A 16,369-nucleotide genomic window follows, 5' to 3' on the forward strand; every position below is an offset into this window, starting at 1 on the left:
TCACCTCAAGTCATAATTTTTGTGCATTCATTCCTTCAACTAATATCCAAGTTCCTCAATGACATCCCAACAAAGTTCTAAGTGTGAAAGACAAGTCATTAGAAAACTAGATGACATCTAAGTAGGTAGTATGAACTATGGACCTTCTGGTGTCTCCTTGAAAGCAATATACACTCATCCAACAGATATACAAAAAACATTAAACAGCAATAGTTTAATAAAAAACTAATTCAAAGAAAATAAACACCACCACCAATCGATCATGATAAACACCGTATGCAACAATTATCTAACCAGTTTTACGATAAAACAAAAACATGTAGTCTTAGCACTAAATTGATCCAAAATTTTAGTTTTTCCGCACATAGAAAGAGATTGTCTAATCCAAAACATAGAACACGAGATAAAACCAAGACAAGGATATAGAAACCAATCAATCAATCTCCTGGAGCGACGGCGCAGCACCTGCAGCGACCTCGTCGGCGGAAAACTTCCCCTTGGCCTTGTCGGCAGCTCGGCCACGCGCCTTGCGGTCGAGAAGCGCCTTGCGATCCTTGTCGAGCTTGAGCTTGGTGATGACTACCTTGGAGGGGTTGATCCCAACGTTGACGGTAGAGCCGTTAACCTTCTCCCTAGTGATGCGCTCGATGTGGATGACCCACTTCCGGCGGTAGACCTGGACCACCTTGCCCTCCCGGCCCTTGAAGGTCCCGCGCACCACCTGGACCTCGTCGTCCTTGCGGACGGGGACAGATCGGACATTGTACTTGGTGCGGAGCTCGGTGGAAAGTGGGGCGCTCATTAGCACGCGGCGCACGCTCGACGGAGCGGTGAAGTGCGCCTTGCGGCACTTGCGCCGGGAGCTCGAGACGCGTGGGTTGTACTTCATGGTGGATCTAGGGTTAGCGTCAGGGTTTTTGGTGGGAGGAGGAGGCGGCGGAATGGGAGAGAGGGGAGGAGATGGATTATATAGCGAGATGATGGCTGGAGGCTAGGGCTTTGAGGATTTGGGGTGAGAAGTTTTAGGACGGTAATGCCCTTAGTGACTCGACGGGCATAGTGTTCATTATTTATTTATGCACAAAACTAATTAATTTATGAGCTTATAAATTATTTAAAAAAAAAAGTGAATTATATTTTGTATCTATCTTTTTCAAAATTTACATTTGAGTCACATATTTTGGGCTTAATTATAAAACAAACACCCCTTTAATCGATAGCTAATGAAATGTAGTAAAAGAAAGAAAAAAAAAGGAGAGATTAATATTCATATTGAATTCAAATAAAATAATTAATACTTATGCAAGCAAATATTGATGGCTGTCATAGATGATATTCACAATATTACTCCTAGTTGGAAGGTAAATATTTGCTGATGAGATGAGAGTTAAGATGTTCCAAATAGATCATTTCTGATATTAATACTCAAGTTTACTTCCTCTTGGCATTATCTAGCATATAATTTATATTTTGTTGGGTATTCCTAATATAAGAGAAAGTCTATCAGGCTTTGACTGATGATCAAAAATTTTATTTTATATTTCTTAATATACGAAACATGATAATAAGTTGAAATATGATGAAGCTTCGTGTGTAGTAGACAATAGCATTTGTATTTTTATATTACGTGGTATATATTTTATTTGTTTGTATATATATAATTTGGTGTTTTGTTAATATGCTGTAGTTTTGCCGGATCTTACACTAGTTTGCTATACACATACACATAATTATGAATGCTTATTTTGATTATAACATAAATTTATCATTAGAATGAGTTATCACGAGTAAAAAATTGTTTAAGCGTTACATCGTTTCGTGCCATACTATGTAGGTATGTGATTAAATAAATTGTTTTTATTAATCCAACGGTAGATTAGTTCATTATTCATAAGATTTATTTTTTATTGCAAAACTAGCTAAGTTACGAGGAATTTAATTAAAATTCTCTGCTTGAGTAGCATATCTTGATAGAAGTGATACAGTGTGAATCCACCTATTGTACTCTTGTATGATTGGCCGATGGATAGATGCTAATTTAAAGAGTGGGTCTTATGAAAAATAAAGTCAATACTATTCATTATTCCATTCATATAACCCTCTTAATTTGGTATTCTTTTATTGATCTATTCTCTTTCGAACCTATTGTATACGTACACTGTTGTCAAAAAATTTATAGGCTATAATTTTAAATTAGATTCTAAGATATTAGTGAACCAGAACCAATGGACCAAAATGACTCAGCTTGCTGTTGAAGGATGAACAAAAAGACATTTTGATGGGTTATGTTCAAAAGCAGGGCAAAGGGAATTGGATTGTTGTCCAGAAGCAGTAAAAAATTGTAATGGGCTAATTATTTGAGGTTAAGACTTAAAAAGAAATAGGTTTTCTCAGTTGAAAAAGAGAAAACATATCATGCTGAAATGGTAAACAAATGAAACAAATGGTCTAGGATGTCTACTCATGCAATAGTTGGTCATAAACTTGTAATTTGCTAACTCACCAAGTATTAACTCATGAGAGATCACCAGTTATATAAAAGAGAAGGTTTTATCAAGAAATATATTTCCTTGATACGGTCTGAAACAAAACAAAAAAAAAAACAAAAAAAACAAAGCATTTCTTATGAAGCAGAGAGAGCTAAATTTATCTTGTATTGGTATTAGGGGTGAAAACGGATCGGATACGGATTGGGATAGTGTTCAACTCATATTCGGATCCGTATTTTTAGTTCGAATACGGACGTTGGACGGATAGTAAAATTTAAAACCATATCCTAACTAAACGGATACGTATAATTTTCGGATAAAGGATCGGATATTAAACGGATATTTATTGAATTTAAAATAATTATAATATTTTATTTAAATATAAATAATACAAAATTATTAAGAGTTTTACAACAAATAATTTTTGTATGTCAAATATATAAAATTAAAGAAATTAATCTCTATAAATAATATAGAACGTATTATTAGTAATAATATTAATATTTACTATTTAAATAAGTAAACTAAAAACTATAAATCATTTAAAAAAATATGCGGGTAAACGGATATCCGATATCTGTATCCGAACCCGAAAAATATATCCGACCCGTATCCCAATTTTTTTTCAAAATTCTATCCGTATCCGAATTCGAATCGGATAGAAAATTTTTATCTGAATCCGATCCGAGTCGGATCGGATAGCGGGTCGGGTCGGAGTTAATCCGACCCGTTTTCACCCCGGTATCCTCCAATGTCTCAAATAATAATAATAATAATAATAATAATATCAATACTTATATTTTGGAACACCAATAACATATTATGCAACAAAAAAAAAATTAAAGATGGACCATATATATTATTGAGAATAATAGAGTTAAGATATAATTAAGTTGTAGCTCCTAATTTTATAGCATTTCAACACTATGAGTGCATAGGACGCGCGAAGATATGATAGTTAGTCATGCATGGAGTATTAGTAACATTCATCACTGATACATGAGGTCATGCACAAAAAATGAACATATTTAGGCATGAATTTATGATCACCAAAATTTGGAGGAAAAAAGTAAACGACTTTTAAACTTCATTGTTTGGTGTTATCCAACTCGGCTAGTTTCTTAACCTGATTCATACTTCTAGTTCATATTTCTATAATCAAATTGCTTAATCTGATTCACCCCATATAAATTAATTTAATTAAATTGTAATGTTCATCTCGTGTTTAGGCCATATTCGGGTCGTATTTAAGTTTACATACTTAAGTCGTATTTTAATTTTTGAATGTGGTAATACTAGTATTTGTGAAGAATTTTATAGCATAGGAATTTGTTTTTAAGTTGACAAATTTAAGACGATACTTGTAACACCTGCCACCAAACACGTACCCCTCACGTGGATTCTGCCCATGTAATTACCACGTGACCTGCTGGTCAATATTTCAACACAATATACAAGTGAGAATCCCACATTTCCACAAATAAAACAGACAAGAAGCCCATAACACTAAAGCCACAATAAGCCCAAAATACATATCCATAACAAAAGTTAATAAAGCCCACATAGGAGCTACAAGCCATATAACTTAATTTACATGAGTAAACTAAAAATAAGAATAAGAATAAGAAAAAGAATAAGAAAACTCTGGCCATTCTTCGCTAGATTCGCCACGAACTCCGGCTCATCCACTAATTTGAAAATATTGCCACTAGAAGATTGTAAGCATAAAGCCCAGCAAATTTCTACTTCTATAGTCTAAAAATAGTGCAATGAATGATGCAACAGTAAGTAAATATAAATATGCGCATCATGTTTAAATCAATACATCAATATCTCATACGCAACATATCCATCTAATGCACACACACGTTAGCAATCAATAACCTACCATACAATTTATCCGGACTATCAAGTCCTCAAACTCGAGCTTATACTGAGCTTCGCCTAAAGGCTATGTCAACACCATACTACATAATATGTATTATCTCAGACTACTAAGTTTCTAATATGAGCTCATGTAGAGCTATGCTCGTAGGCCACATGAGTCCTCACACCCAACCACACGCATACCCTAAGGGAGGGGTGACCTTAGTAGTAGAATCGTCGGTTCATATCACCCGGCGAACAGTATGACCAAATGTCTGCACCGCAGACTAAAGACCTCAGTCGTCAACTCATCACAGAGGTTGATATCGCACATCGATACTACAATCTGAGCATTCAGCTCCACATCATCACACCACCGTGCGGAAATTATGAGCCATCGCTCACGAACGCCCTCATCTTGCACCATCGGGAACCGCTAGGTCTACGTCATTCTACCCTTCTTTCTCTTTATCTTAAATACTCTAAAAGATATGACTCTCGTCGATCGACAATAAATTGCCCATTGCTCGGCAACAAACTAAGACCTCAGGCGTGGGCTCTAATATATATATATATATATATATATATATATATATATATATATATATATATATATAAGAATATCCCCCTCCCCTAACCCTAGCTGAGGAGATGTCGAGTATTGTTGGGACACAGCATTTATCCCCTTTATTGTCGTGCACGTGTGCAAGTGCATGATATTATACAGCACAACAAGCATAATACAATACATCATTATCATGATTTACATGCCACCACACATATTCATGCCTAATAAATGTGCACAGAATCATGATATACGAAATCTTACTGAACAACAAAATAATTTACCATGCATGACGTGCAATAATAACCGTAAGGAAACGTATGCACATGCATGCTATGAATGTGATGACATCATAAGGTAAGTCATTTCATTTTCTCTACACTACTCTTAGATTATAGGAGTTTCACTTGCTTGAACCGCTTTCTTGACACTAGTTGCAACAGCGCTACGAGATCATTCTTATAGAGTATCGAGCATAATATTCATACCACTAATTCGTTAAATAATCTTATGCATGTTCACTATAGGCTTGGGTAGGTCCAACTTGTAATTTCTACCTTTATTAATCAGGTAGAGCTGACACAACTGTACCAAGGTTTAACGTGTTATTAAACAGAATAAAAATATTCTCCTTAAATTATCGCCTAAATCACTATTACCAAAATTTACAGAAGATTGCATAGACAATATTTAATTAATAAGCTTCGTCAAAATAATGCAACTTGCTTAATATCATTTTCCTACTTTTATCTGTATTAATTCTCTGATAGGAGCAATTAATACAGACATATTCGGACCATCGACTCCTTTGATAAAATTGAATTAGCCCAAAATTATAATCAGCAAAAGTTAATATCCAATTGGAGCTAGTTCCTAATATGTGTTATTTGTAGCGGCACTCTCGGGTTATAGTCTAATTCATTAAAATTAATTATAAAACAATTAATACAGCGAACACTACTATTTGTTAAAAATATCAATTAATTAAGGCTCATAATTTAATTCATTAAAATTGATTTACACCCATAATATGACTAGCAAGCGACCCTCTAAAATAATTAAATATATTTTCTATTGACTCAAGGATTTGAAATTATAATAAAATAGATGAACAACGACTGATCTATTTAGATCAGGCTTATAGAAAGGGGCTGGGCTGCAACCAACCTAAAGACCACTAACTTAATCCACTAAAATATGGACCCGAAGCCTACACTACTACCAAAGCCACATGGGCCAAGCCATACCCACAATTTAGGGCTAGGCTGCCTGCAACCCTAAACCCACCACTCACTTGGGCTGGGCTACAGGCAGCCCACCCCACCCCAAGCTCGGGCTGGGCTGTACCCAGCCCAACACACGGGCTAGGCCACGGCCAGCCTAGCTCGACACAGGCTGGGCCACATCTAGCTCGATTAGAAACTCAGGCTGAGCCCGACCACCCCCTTTCCCTCTTCCTCGATTCAGATTAGCTAAGGAAGAGACGGAGAAAGGGCTGCCGGTGAGCATCACTGCTGACAGCCAAGCCGGTACTCCGGCAAATTCCTTGTCGTCTAAGGAAGGCACCACGATGCCAATCGGTCGACGGAGGAGGCGACAGCTGCCAATAAGGTAACCAAAAGCCCCATAGTGGGGAGGGGAAGCTGCTGGCTGTCCCGGCCATTGACAGCCTCGCCCAACCTATCCAGCACCCTCCCCTCGGCTCAGAAGCTAGTTGAGGGGGAGCCTATCCGCTAGAGGTGGTCGACGGTGAGAACTATCCTCGCTAAGGCCGCCAGCCAAAGTGAGGGGCCGCCCAACAATTCCGATCGCAAGAGCTTCAAAGGACGCCACTAAGGGCATCCTTGCGAAGAAGGGGAGCTCATCGGAGGCACGATGAAGTTGTCGGTCGGCCGGATCACAGCAAGACCGAGAGGGGAAAGTTTCGAAGGAAAATAACTCAAACGCTAACACATTTTTAAATTAAGTTTACCTAACGGGATAGGTAGCTCCGACGCTTCGATCCTCCAGCGCGGCGTGAAAGAGATAGGGGGGGGGGGGTTGAGCTGGCGGGGAGAAGAAGGAAGAAAGAAAAAGAAAGAAGGAAAGAAGAGAAGAAAGAAAAAGAAAGAGAGAAGGAAAAGGAAAAGGGGTGCACGTGGCCCCGCACGTGCGCACCCTTAAATCAGCTCACATGCCGAGCACGTGCATGCCCAAATTCTTTTTTTTTAGTTGCTACAATACTCATAATTTATATAGAATCTGAATTTAGTATGTTATTGGATTGAATTTGAATTCATAATCTAAAGATAAATTGACTAAATATAGATATTAAAATTACTTTGACATTTAAAATTCCGAGCCCGAATCTAACAAAACTAAATAGATATGGATTTAATCTTTATATATATATGTTAATTCCATTCAGTTAAACCTGCTTTAAACTCAATATATCATGTATATAGAGTTGTTTATTACTTGATACGGCCTTTTTGATATCATACATGATCCCTTTCTGAATAAAAAGAGAAATATTTTCTAACATATAACTTATGGTAACTCTTATATTTGATACGGCCTTTTTGATATCATACGTGATCCCTTTTTGAATAAAAAGGAAATCTATTTTAATATATAATTTATGGTAACTCTTTAACTCCATAATCCTTCGTGAAGGGAGTTACGACTTAGGAATCCTGAAAAACAATTCATTTAATATGATAAGAAATCTTCCTCATCTAAGAGCAACTCCCCACCAAAAACATGGAGCTCTGTTCTATTTGTCTTTTCAACTTTTTAAAAATATCAATTTATCTAATAATTAATGCATTTAATAATTTTAAATTTTATCAGTATCTTTTATTAAATAATCTAGTTAGTTAAACCGAGTATATAATTAGTTTTACTAATAAATTTTTAATAAAAATAATACTATTGAAAAGATGGTCTCATCGAGACTTTTAAAATAAGTCTAATATTAAATTATTTTTGAGTCAATTTAAATTTTAACTTTTTTATTATTTATAAAAATGAGTCTAATAAATTATATGTCCTAAAATATAATTACTCAAAATTATTTTCCAATATAAATTTTAAATATTAAAATATATTAGATATGAAATACATCAAACATAAAATACATCAATAAAATTACATTAAAATTTATATTCCTTCATTCCAGTGCCTCCATGAGAGACTTACCAAATCATTTCCTACCAAAGCTATGAAGATGACTTACCAGACTACTAAACATCTATTATTTTTATTATGAAATATTAATTTCTACTTATTTTATATAATGTAATTTTGATATTTTTAGTTAATAAAATGTAATGCTTATTTCGATGTTTATTTCGTGTAATTTAATTTCGATGCATTTAATTAAAAATTACTTTTGAAACTATTGAATATTAGTCTTATTTTAAAGATCTCGATGAGAATTTTCTAATAATATATTTTTTATTAAAAAATAATAACACTAAGAGGACCTATTAAGTAATTTATAATAACTAATATAAATATAAATATTATATTATTATTTTAATAAATATGGAGCCCGGTGCGTTGGAGTGCACCGGGCTCTTGCTCCATTTTTGGCTCTCCAAATATGGAGCATCCCTTAGAGATGCTCTAAGGGAGAAAAAAAACTATTGAATTTTATCACACATGGATCAATTTATTTCACTTAAATTATAGATATAAAATTCACCTATAATATTGATGATTGCTAATTAAAGTTCTCTTGCTCGGACTCTATTCTATGAAACTAGATTAACTCTTGATTGATTATCTCTGATGTGAATCATGATAATTCTCCTTCGGTAGTAGACGTGTAGTCACTAACGGTTAAGCTTATTTGATGCATTAGACATGATCGGTAGAAGACAAGCATACGAACAATTGAACTCCTCCTCACACTTTGTTGAAAATTAAGCTCATTTGATAATTCTAGAATTCTCTAATTATGGTCTTTGATCTCCCCTGAAGTTTTTTAAATTCTCTAGCATCTATGATCCTTTGAAAAGAGTGGAAGATTCTTTGTAATTTAAATTAGGTAAATTACTAAAAAAGATACCGAAGTTTGAATTAGTATTTAAACTTTTCTTCTTAGCTCTGGATTATCAGTTCTAACTGCTTGAGCTCAATTTGAACCTAATTTATATTTTATATGTTCCATCGTCAAAGTTATGCTGCTGTTCGAACCGTTTCTACAAGATTGCTGAAATCTGCTCTTTGAAATTTTAATCTTAGAATATTTTTTTATTTTGTGCTCATATAAGTCATCCATAAGTAATATGACTTAGTCATATATAAAACTCTAGGTTGTCCACTAGTATTTTATAACCAAAAATTTGATATTATACAATATTACACTTGTGTACAAGTGTGTCCATGCATATTTGCATCAGAAGGATATTATTATCTATAGTTTAGCATTAAGTAAAATCTTATTTGCAAACACTTTAACAATATCTATAAAAAGTGATTATGTGTCATTATCCTGTCTATTTATTATGATGGCTGTCTCACGAAAAAAAAATTAAGGATTAATAAGATGTCACATTATCACTTATTATAAAATATTTGAGGGTGGGGAAGCTCCAAATGGCTATAATCAACAAACTCAATTAATGTTGTATTAGTTGAGCCTAGATGTGAGGCAATCGATACTGCTTATCTTTAATTATACAATGAAGCTGAAATTTGTTTCAATAGTAAGCTCTCTTAAGTAGCTAATCTTTCACCAGAATTTGTGTCTGCATATTAATATAGAAGGCATTTACAATTATTATTTTTTATCTTGAATTACAAGCAATCTTTCTAGTAACTCATTTGTAACAGCGATCTATTTTCCTTTTAATTCGTAGATAAATTATAGAGAACTGTGTATTCTATATCTCAATCTCGCCAACATGTGAATTTTCAAATCAGTGTCTGAGTTATCCCAAACTTTGCAACGGTGATGAAGATAATTATAATATTATTAATTTTCTTACAATTTCTTAAGTATAAAAGACCATAATTAGTTCGATGGTTGTAGTAGATGATATGATGTATTACTAGTTGAATTTAGAATTAGGCTGGTACTGGTAGTCCAAATGCAATGAGCACATTAAGCCGCCACTTAATATTAGAACCTAATTGCCTCCGAATAGCTAGGTTGATTATCAAGCAAATGATACCGTAGCATCCACCGACGGGTTCCTAGTTATTAGCTATCTTTCCTTTGGAAAAATCAGTAGCTCATTGTATTCGTTTACTGCAAAAACATTGAGATGGCAAGTTAGCATGACATACTCTCTAATTTGAATTGAAATTTGAAATTAGGTTGAGGAGAAAGAGCTAGTGCTAGTTATAAAAAAGTCCTATTCATTACATTGAAAAAAGTACCATGTCATACTTATGAACAAAATATTTAGGTACAATATGTCTTCATTATACCACATCAATTTATTTCTATTCTGGAATACTTTCTTTCCATGTTATACACTAAAACTTACTGAAAATATAAATAAAATATACATAATCCCATATAGTATCTTAAATAAATCTTATCTTTAATAAGACATGCAATCAAAATATGATCCAAAATATTCTCTCTAAAGAAAGAAGGAAAAAAAAAATCTGAAAATGAGTTGAACTAAAAAAAGAAAAGATAACTCATTTGAATATAAAATATTTACTGAAGTAAAATAAATCTTTGGTTTTGCATTACTGATCTCGAAATAACTTAATTCTGAAATTGCTAAAATAAAAGAGATGCCTTACTTTGAATTTGTATCCTCCAATATCTCATGTTTAACAATTGTACTTGGAAACTCCAATATGGTAGCACACAAATGTAGATTACTTATGTGACAACTCTACGGTTAATAATATTGACAAGAATAATATTACTTGTAGTTCTAAAATTTGAATCATTTTCAACACTTTTAAGAGCATAGAAAGCTAGAGAATCTAATAGTCATGCACAGAGTATTATGATATCATGCCAAGAATATGATAAACATATTAGTTAGGCATGAATTGATGATCACAATACTTACATGTTTCTCTAGAAGATGAATGGCATGTTATCATACATCTATGTGTTTAATCTAATTACGGTGAGATCGCCAAAATTTAAGGAAAAAAAGAAAGAAAACCTTTTAAACTTTATTATTTGGTTTGGTAAAGATGAAAAGACTTTTAATAGTATCTATTTGAAAATCTATAACTATGTTCTCTATTGAGCACCACGTTGTGAATTCATATTCACAAGATCAATAACGTATATACGTTGCAAGCCACCTGGTGGATATATATCTTCTACTGAAGGAAGTCCAACTAACTCTAAGATTTAAGGAGTCTAATTAGAATATCCTTGAATCTAACTTCTAATATTTGTTTAAGTATTTGAATTAGTTTTATATATGCTTATAATGGATAGAAGAACATTATATACCCACATTTGTGGTAAATCAATTTCATATATACAAAGAGTAAGCAACACATAGCTGTGGAATTCAAAATATCTCCACTATCTTAACTAGCTTGTCTAACCTTTTAATGGTCAGAGCATCTAAATGTTCTTTCTCTCTACACGATCAATGGCTTTTGAGAACAGCTCCACCTCCTCTTCTCCTCTTCTCACTTTCAATACCGTCGTCCATAAATCTATTTATCAAGATAACCTCCACCAACTATCTTTTGTGGCAGACTTCTCATCAGCAGAAACTTATATTGGTATATTGATGGTGGTTCTCATCTTAACCACCCATGCAAGTGACTGAAAAAAATGTTCAAGTTCCCAACCCAAAGTAAGTTGAATGGAAGCAAATCTATCAACATGTTCTTAATCTCTTCTACTTATCTCTTTCTGAAGAAGCTGTCTGGAATTTCTTGATCTCATGACAAGGCATAGACAACAAGTGAATGCTCATTCTCTCACCAATCCAAAACTCATGAGTTTCGCCTCAAAAGATGATTTCAACTTATGAAAAAGAGTTTCAAGAGCGTTGACAAGAAAGTTCGTGCATTCAAGTCCTTATATGATTAGCTCATTGTAATGAGTTATGTTGCAGATGATACTAACAAGATACATTGGTTTCTCAGGAGTTGCGACCAAAGTTCTCCACTTCTTCAACTACCATACATTTTGAGGCTGCACTTTCTGCCTTTTCTAATGTTGTTCTTAAACAAAAAGTTCTAACATTTATGCTAAATATCGTGAACCTTGGATTGGTTTTTTTTTGCCTTCTCTATTCAACATGGGCATTATAATCCAAACCATAAATCTAGCAATCATGACAATAATAGTTATTCAAATAACTATGGTGGTTGGGGCACTACGTTGGTAGGCACAGTGGTAATAATCAAGTGGGTCATCAATAGTATAATCAAATCGAGCTCAATAGCCTTCTGATTTTAACAAGCCTCTTTTTGCCAAATATGTGGTTGTAATAATCATATTACTCTTTATTATTGGAATTGCCACGATAAGTAGGCATAGATTTGCAACAAAAACATGTCTTACCATGCTCTTTCAATCTCATTTGCAATGCCCCTATAGGTTGAGGCATATAGCATGTCTCCATTCATCATTAATCGGCATCTAACTCGAGTCCTTCTAAGTGAGTCTCGTTACTCAATATTTTATTTGGTAAGCCCCAATTTTGCTCCACATAACCTTTCTTGTGTTTTTGTTGGTTATAGCTCATTCTATGAAGGCTTTCATTGTATTAATCGCACATCCTTTCATGTATTCATCTTGCATCATGTGGCATTTAATGAATCTTTTTTTCCTTATAATAGAATAAACCATTAACTCCTTCAAAATTTGACTACACTGTCAAGCTCTTTAGACCTTGTATGATCCTCTCTTTATATATGTCCATCTTCTAAATCTAATGCTCCAATGCCTTTAGTCACCTGATCAGGGGTATGTGTTCCATATGCCTAGAGCTGTTAATTTAAACGAGCAACTCGGGCTCAACTCAGCTAAAGCTCAAGTCTGGTTCGACTCTGTTAGGTTTTTAATTGTTGGCAATTGTGTACAAAATATTCTAAGTATTTTTTTACATGTATATGAGCTTTACACAAGTCTAGAAAATCTCTGGTTTGAAGAATTGCAAAATTATTAGAGCAAAATTGATGAGATCAAGTCATGTCATTCGAACGCACCAACGAATATGAAAATATTGAACTTTCATGAGTACGGATAAGACTCGGATTTGGTTCTATCTTGAATATCATATATAAGGATTATGAAACCCTATCTCTAGGGTAGTGGAAGAAGATTATTGAAGGAGACTTCTTGAGGCTACATCGGTTCTTCAGCGAACAAGGTTTCACTCATCTACAAGAATTTAATCTTTCGTCTTAAGGGCTATCTAGATGAAAGATCAATCTCGAGGGCTATTGAGATTGGATTTCAATCACAAGAAGTAGTGAATCGTGGGTTCTAGCGATCAAGACTGAGAGGAACAAAGTCGTTTGGATCGACAGGTTGTTTTGTGAGTCAGTCTTGTAATTGCTAATATTTTAGTGATTGGTTTTGATCCGAGTTTGGATCCGTGGTTTTTTTCCCGTTTGAGTTTTTCCACGTTAAAATCTTGGTGTTCATCTCTACTTTCATTTTTAATATTTCTTCCGATTTTTACTTAAGCGAACGAGAAATATCATTGTCTAGAGGTTAGATACATACGTGTGTTTAGAGGTTTTTTCAGACTCGGTTAAAGCTCAAGTCCGGTTCGACTCGGTTAAAGATAAGTCGAGCCCGAGCTACCAAAACTAGCTCGAAATTAATATCGAGCCGAGCCTGAGCTAGAGCCGGCTCGCTTAGACTCGGCTCGATAGGCTTAGTATAAAAGGGGTGATAAAAACCCCAATCTCCAAATCTCATTTCCACATCCCCGCCTCCTCCTCCGTTGTGATGTGTTGGTGCTGCCTCCTCCTCCTTTGCCTACCTGTTGTCGCTGTGCTGCCTCGTGCCCTCATCCTTTTTTTTGCTAAGTCATTGCTGCGGTGCTGCCTCTTCCTCCTTTGACAATGGCAAGCCATCGCGATGCTGCCTCTTCCTTCTTCGGCAACGGCAAGTCGCTGCGGTGCCGCCTTGTCAAGCTGCTGCAGTGCTGACAAATTTCTAACGGATCAAGGTGGATCAGCACCTCCGCAACGCAGCTCTCCGATAGGTCCCCCAGCACCATCCCGCGGGCCTCGATCTTCTTCTTCTTCTTCTTTTTCTTTTGGCTCGGCTTGGGCTTGATTTGGCTCGGCTTGAATGAGGCTTGATGATAGGCTCATTTCAGGCTCAAGTTGAGTTGAGCCGAGCCTGAGCCCAACTCTAAGGCTCAAAATTAATTTTGAGCGGAGTTTGAGCTAAAGCTGGCTCGCTCAAGCTTGGCTTGTTTACACCCCTACATATGCCATTGAGCAAGTTTTCAATCATGTTGATTTTTTGTATTAGGTTCTATTACAATCGCTATTGAGGAAGATGGTTGCGATCCGAGTTGTAGTTTTGGATAGAACTTAATCTAGAATTTTTGAAGATGATAAGGGATCGATCTAATTGTTAAAATGACCTGAGATTCGGATATGTTATTCCTCTAGAAGTAAAAAATCCAACAGAATTGAGATCTTATTGATCGGATTGGTAGATCAAAAGATATGGTGAAAATATTAGCTAAAGGTCAAGAATGGTAGAATGGACGTGAATGATGGAAATTGGTGATATAATTAGGGTTAGGATTAGGATTATGGAAGTGAAAAGTGGCTATGGTGGAGGGGTTAGTTCTTGGAACAAGTCGAGAGGGAGAAGGAGGCTTCTATAGGTGGAACTAGTCACCAAACTAAGGAGGGAGAAGCGACGGAGACATAACCTCGGCGATCTCAGAGTGGGTACCCGAGGGAAAGAGATGAGAAGGGAGAAGGCTAGCTTAAACCTAGATGCAAACAAATGGCAAATGTTCCAAATAGTCTGTATGTGGATTTGATCCGCTAGGATTTTACTCTTATAAATATGAGTGAGCATGTGTTGAATATTATTGGGGAATGAATCTTGAGTTAGCTAAATTATTATTATAAGATTTATTATTTTACCATAACCGTTAGACCATCTTTAGCTTTTTAGGAGTAGATAGACCCCGTTCCAAATTTCTAAACATTAGTCATTATCTTCCTCCACAAGCCACCTTACTTTATATTCGTCGATCACCATCGAACAACCACCGTAATAACGAATATCTCCATTTCTATCTTGTTATGACCTTTCTCTATTTATTTTTAACTTTTCATCCCAATCTAAAATTCATCTATATTTATATCGATCCAAATCTGATTCATAACATACTCTCATATAGATGGCCAACATCTTTCATGAGAAAGTAAAAACATTTGATAATCCTATAAACTATCAGTCACCTTTTATGCCTGACAATATTTAACTATTACAAGGCCTAATCTTGCAAGCCCTATTAATATTGTAAGTTCATACATTCTCCTTTAGAGTCTCATTTTTAGGTTGTCAAGCTTTATATTACATTAAAATTTGCCCTGACACAAGAGCGTCAAATTCTAGTTATCAATCTTTGTTGTTGATAATCTAGCTCAAATGGCTCAGAGAAGATGATGCTAGACACAACCTAAATGGCACCTTAGCACAAAAGGGTCCAATACCTAGCGGTTCCATCATGACCATTGGCAACCTATGCACACACATAGCCTAACGAGGGACTGAAAGGAAGTTGAAGTGAAGATTATCGATGTGAATACTAGTTATCACCATTGATAGTCAACTTACTAAACTATAACTAAGTAAACAAAAATACAACAAGCTTGAAGGCAAGCCAAGGAAGGAAAATAATAACAACCTTAGATAAGCGATAAAAGCCTCAACCCCTCGAATCACCTATAGGCAGATGTGATCGAGTGGGCCCAGTCGGGTTTAGGCCAAGCTTAAATATTTGTTCATGACCCGACCACTAATCACTCTAGCCGAGCAGGTTTAGGTTGGGATAAAATATTCTAGCCCATTATTGGCCACTAACACATTAGATATTGGACTTGGGTTAGGTATAATGTGTCTAATATAATAGGTTAAATATAAAAAAATATTATATCTTATGGGACGAGTTTTATGGATTTATAAGAAGATATTTTAGTTATCTTTTATGGAAACATACTTATATATAGATATATAGTTTACTTAATATCCAATATGGGACTAAAAAAATTATAGGAATATGCATTATGGGTCAAGCTATAGATGAGAGTAGTAGATCAGGGTTTCGGGCCGGGTCGAGTGGGCAAAGACTTAACCCATGCCGCCCACTACCATTTCGGGCTCGAGTCGAGTCGGGTTTAGTCTAGTTAAAACTAGGTGGGTTCGGGCCGGGTTTGGACGAGTGGGGCATAATAATCATGTCTACCAATAGGAATGGCAATAAAACATCTCAAAAAGAGAAGGAGCTAGTTCAATTGCCCTATCTAC

At 35.2% G+C, this 16,369-nt stretch overlaps 1 protein-coding gene across 1 annotated transcript; it reads right to left on the reverse strand.

The window, feature by feature from the left end:
* Window positions 1-277: 277 nt before the first annotated feature.
* LOC140779923 (large ribosomal subunit protein uL24y-like) lies at window positions 278-970 on the reverse strand. Its single transcript, XM_073125263.1, has one exon. It carries the CDS (start codon window positions 887-889, stop codon window positions 434-436), a length of 456 nt encoding a protein of 151 aa, XP_072981364.1. The 5' UTR covers window positions 890-970; the 3' UTR covers window positions 278-433.
* Between the last annotated feature and the right edge of the window lie 15,399 nt (window positions 971-16,369).

Source organism: Typha angustifolia, chromosome 15 (assembly GCF_048772165.1).
Source record: "Typha angustifolia cultivar Huaian chromosome 15, ASM4877216v1, whole genome shotgun sequence".
NCBI classification, from domain to species: Eukaryota; Viridiplantae; Streptophyta; class Magnoliopsida; order Poales; family Typhaceae; genus Typha; species Typha angustifolia.